This window comes from Pterocles gutturalis, unplaced genomic scaffold (assembly GCF_000699245.1).
Source record: "Pterocles gutturalis isolate BGI_N339 unplaced genomic scaffold, ASM69924v1 scaffold51127, whole genome shotgun sequence".
Classification (NCBI taxonomy): Eukaryota; Metazoa; Chordata; class Aves; order Pterocliformes; family Pteroclidae; genus Pterocles; species Pterocles gutturalis.
Genome location: NW_010117452.1, coordinates 7,848 through 12,420, shown reverse-complemented (window position 1 = coordinate 12,420; position 4,573 = coordinate 7,848). Strand labels below are relative to the sequence as shown.

General features: G+C 34.1%; 1 protein-coding gene across 1 annotated transcript in view; it reads right to left on the bottom strand.

The window, feature by feature from the left end:
- Positions 1 to 1,561: 1,561 nt before the first annotated feature.
- IMMP2L (IMP2 inner mitochondrial membrane peptidase-like (S. cerevisiae)) overlaps positions 1,562 to 4,573 on the bottom strand; it is a gene marked incomplete at its 3' end in the record, with an annotated part of 7,036 nt that continues 4,024 nt past the window's right edge. The window contains exon 2 of the mRNA XM_010075779.1: positions 1,562 to 1,665. Within this exon, the coding sequence (XP_010074081.1) occupies positions 1,562 to 1,665 (104 nt within the window). The remainder of the gene's footprint in view (positions 1,666 to 4,573) is intronic.

Sequence of the window (4,573 nt, the reverse complement as noted above, 5' to 3'; positions counted from 1 at the left end):
AGCTCAAAGATGCTTCTAACAAACCCATTTCATTATTTAACAACTTAAAAGTCATTACTGATATATAAAATATCCTTCAATATTTTCATTCCAAAACTATTCAATAGGTTATTTTTACCTTCTTTTGTATTGTTCTTAAAATGCCTTTTGAACTCTCTAGTCTGATTATTCTGTGTACTTCCCTAAAGATTAAGAAAAACCTCTGTACAGTGCATAAATACAATATGATTTTAATGTGGGTGTACACAAGCTCCACCAATAAGAGGCAAAATTTTCAAAACATAAAAAACACCACAGCATCTAAAATACTAGTTATCATGCCCAAACATTCAGCAACGTGAAAGCAATCAATGCAGCTGGCTCAGATGGTACTACAAACCTTCAAGAAGTACAATAGGAATGAAACTATTCATTCTGTTTTCTGATCAGACAACATGCTCATCTTCTGTTCAGTCTATTAATTACTAATCAGTTACATTCACTGTTTTAAACAATCACCAGAGCATGACTTGGGCAGAGGGATGCACACACAGGCAGAATCAAATTTTACAAGCAGTCATTAAGTGACCTAAAATTTGAGTCCTTTTGCAATATCAGGTGTTGCAAACATGGATAAATTAATATTTGTAGCAAGACCATTTACAGAAAATCTAACATTCCAGACAGTAAGACAGACCATAAAGTAAATTTTAAGTTTCTAACAAAAGAACACTACATGAGACAATTTGCTTTAAGATCTGGTATTGAAAATTGTCATACAAATTACCATTACAGTGTAGAGGTAGGCAAAAAAATGGGACAATTTTAAGGGATATATGACAAAAAGGAAGCTAGGCAATATAGCTTCCAAAGACAGTTCTGTTATAACCTGCATATTGTGCATTTCACTAAAACCTTAAGCTTAAATTATCCAAACATGTAGTATGAGTATGTATTATATCACTGAGTCAGTTATGCACACTTTGACATTGCATTTCTGTAATACATTAAGGCTGAAATGGAGTTTCTGTCCTGTTAGACTTGAATATTTTCAACAGCGAAACACTGCCACCTTTTGGCTTGATACATAGACCTCCCCGTTATAATTGTAAAAACTTTTTTTTTTTTTTTGGCTACATTTGTCCTTTATGGAGACGGTTGAATTCCTGTGACCTTATTTAAAATTTTATTCAGTAGCCAGATTTCTTCAGCGGAAAAAAAAAGTTAGTATTTTTGTAAAGAAACACTATTTTTTTCAAAAATATGAGAACACAGCCAAACAGCTCAAAAAGTAGACTCCATTAAGCCACATAACATTTTCTCTCTTTATCTCACAGCTTCTTATTTCTTGGCAATTTTTGTATAATCTCCTACTCTGTATTCCTTTCAACTAAAACCTTGGTAATGCACTCTTTGAACATCTGAGTTTTTAAAACTGATTATAGGAATAAAAATAACGCATTCTTTAAAAAAATGTTCCTCATTCATATAGATTTACTTACAGTATTCTAGATTAAATATTAAATACTGACAGTTCAACATTTATATAAGCATATATTGAAATGTATATAAAATTACTTACACCAAGGACACAATGTCCCCACGTTGTATATCATAATTCCGAATGCTCCACTGGTTTAAGAGCACTACATCAGATGCTTGTCTTCCCCCAGGATTCAAAGAAGGCTGAGAGAGGGGGAAAAAAACAGCTTTAGATCTACATTTATTTTATGAATCTTCCATGTAACCGTCATTCCATCAACAGGTGAAATCCATTAAAATCAGTAAAAAATGTACCCACTTACTATAAGAGGACCAAGAATCTCTTGTATTCTGGGAGATATATTTCTTTATTAAATGCTATGTTAAATGCCATTCATTTATGGCAACCTGCAGTTCACACCTTTCAATGTATTACCGCATGCAAATTAAATTACACAGGACACATACTTATGGCAAACCTGATGAAAGGAAGTGATTGCCTTTACTGAATATCATTTAACAGTAAAAACAAATGAGAACCAAGAACACTAACTCCCAGAAAAAGCAAACTTTCTGCATGCATCTTGCTGCTTATACAAACACAATGTCCTAAAATTTAAATAGGTACTTGTAACAATACTAATCTCGGCACTCTTTGCAAAGGGAAAAAACTAACCCTACACCTACAGCATATACTGACCCTGGCAGTAAATGTGGGCCTTCCGTAACAGGATAAAATGAAGCATGAACTCTCACAGAACAATATTGTGAAATGAGACTGTTCACTAACCTCAACATAAAAATAACCAAGTAATTCATTAGTATAGAGTATCAGGAGGTACATAGGACCATAAATGATTATTTTGTGTAAAATAGTACAAAACCAGGGTACCTGGTCAATGCTAGCTCTGAGTTAACCCATCAGAAATGGCAGAGGAAGGAAGTAGCCCATCACAGTACTGTGTCTTCACTGATTTTTGCAGGGGTTATTTCAATACAAATACTCCTTGTACTAGTCAGGAACTATTTAAGAGTAATCCAGGCTAAAGTCTTTTGATAGCTTATTTCTCAACAAGGTTTTTCAGACTCTTCAAATACAATTACAGTATCTCCAAGCTGGCCAGCAGCTGACCTCTAATTTAGACTCTGGAGTTAGGTGACATATGTAATAAAGCAGAGCACTGAGACTAGGCAGCCCTTCATTTATTGGTATGATTGCTGCAATATTTGCTAAAATTTGATTTTTTTTTTTTTTAAGAAGAGTCTTTCAGTCTTCACCTTAAAATAACTTGGCCCCCTACATGTACCAGCAGACTTTCACTGCTGAGTGAGTGTACCTTTGATGAGCAAACCAGTTGGGGTATAGGACTGAAATCAACTGTTCTCAACACAAGTAATTATTCAGTACCAGTATTTTTATTCAGTAAAACTATGTCCCCAAACCAGGAGGGTTAGTTAGTATTTATTTTTAAATTCAAAAGCAATTTGAAAGTGCTGATTTCTCTTTACCACAGTTTCCCCATTCATCTTTTCTTTGCTACCCAGACTGGTTAATAAAGACCTATTTCAAACAGGACTTACGAAAAACTAGCTTTTCAATGTGCAAGAAGAAGTAACGTGCCAGGGTCCTGAGTAGGTATAATTCAAATGAACACTAAGGAATATGACAGGTCAAAAGAATAAATATGTTGGGGTGGGGGGAGGGAAATGACACAATATGTTTAGTTAAACAGCAAACAAGGCTAGTAACATTTTGACCTGTGGACTAGAGGGCAAATTTCTAGTCAAGTCTGCATATCAAAGCAGATCACCTTAACATCCACAGAGATATGGTCCAAGTCTAAGCTATAAATATATTAACACTCATCACTATTTTATCTGCTAGAGCCTATGCATTGCAAGAGCCCAACAAATTAAAATCAGAAAACAGCAGATATTTGATTATTATTTTTTAATCAGGATTTTCCAGAACTATTTTCCACCTTCACAGTATCTTCCACCAAAGGAGATCTTTACATACAGATGTAAAACAAACAATTCACAGTCATGCTCATTTTACCAAATGAAGGCACATATGGGCCAGAAGCTAACGATACTAAATAAAAGGTAAAGAGGCTGGTCTTACAAAGCAGGAATCATACATATGGTATATTCTCACAAAGTAAACTGTTTGGTACTCAAAAATATCTACCTTGAAGGGCCAAAAGAAAAATTAAAAATAAATGGGAATTTTAAACCCATTGCTCTAAAAGACAATGCATTTCACAGATGATACCTAGAAAAGATTCACATGAGTGTTCACAGACTTTTCCTCTCAACTAAATCTACATCAACTTCATCTTACAGGGAAAGACACCCACCATGTAGTTATAATATTGCCCTAGTTGCCTTACCCCAGTTGACTGCTACTGTTTTTCTGTATTTAAACAAAGGAAATGCTTTAGAGTTTAAATGCATTTAGATATTGCATAATCTTTTTAACTTAAAGCACTTTAAATGTAATACCATATTGCTTGTTATTCTTAACAACACAGTGCTCGCTATTCTTAACACACTGTCCATGTGGTTTTTGACATGCAGAGTGGATATCCAACTCATTACACATTATGCTTGAGAGAAAAATTACAATGTAGAATATTTTTTTTCTTTCCCACAAAACAACCTGACGTGTTCCAAATGCACAGACAAAAATACTATTTGGTAGAAGAAATGTAAGGAAAACTAGGAGACAACTTTCATTTTACATCAACAATTACATTCTTCCATTTAAAAAAATCATCTAAAACCTTCAGCAAGTCTTCCTCTAATGTAAATAACATAAATTGTAATTCCACAACAGAAAGTATAGAAAGAATTTAATGCAGTGTGTTCAGAGACAACTTATTCCCCATGACATTTTTACTAGTAGTAAGGTCTCAGGTCCAGCAAAACAAAAATACAGCTTCTGAAAAAGAAGTCAATAAATAGGCTCACAAGGGGTCTTTATAAGAAATAAAATAATACAGGGGCTTCTTCCTTCATCTAGCTTGAAGTGTTATAACTTGTTTGCCCAAGTTCTTGGCATAACAGCCTGCTACAAATGAGACACACAGGTCTTAATTTAGAACTGTGG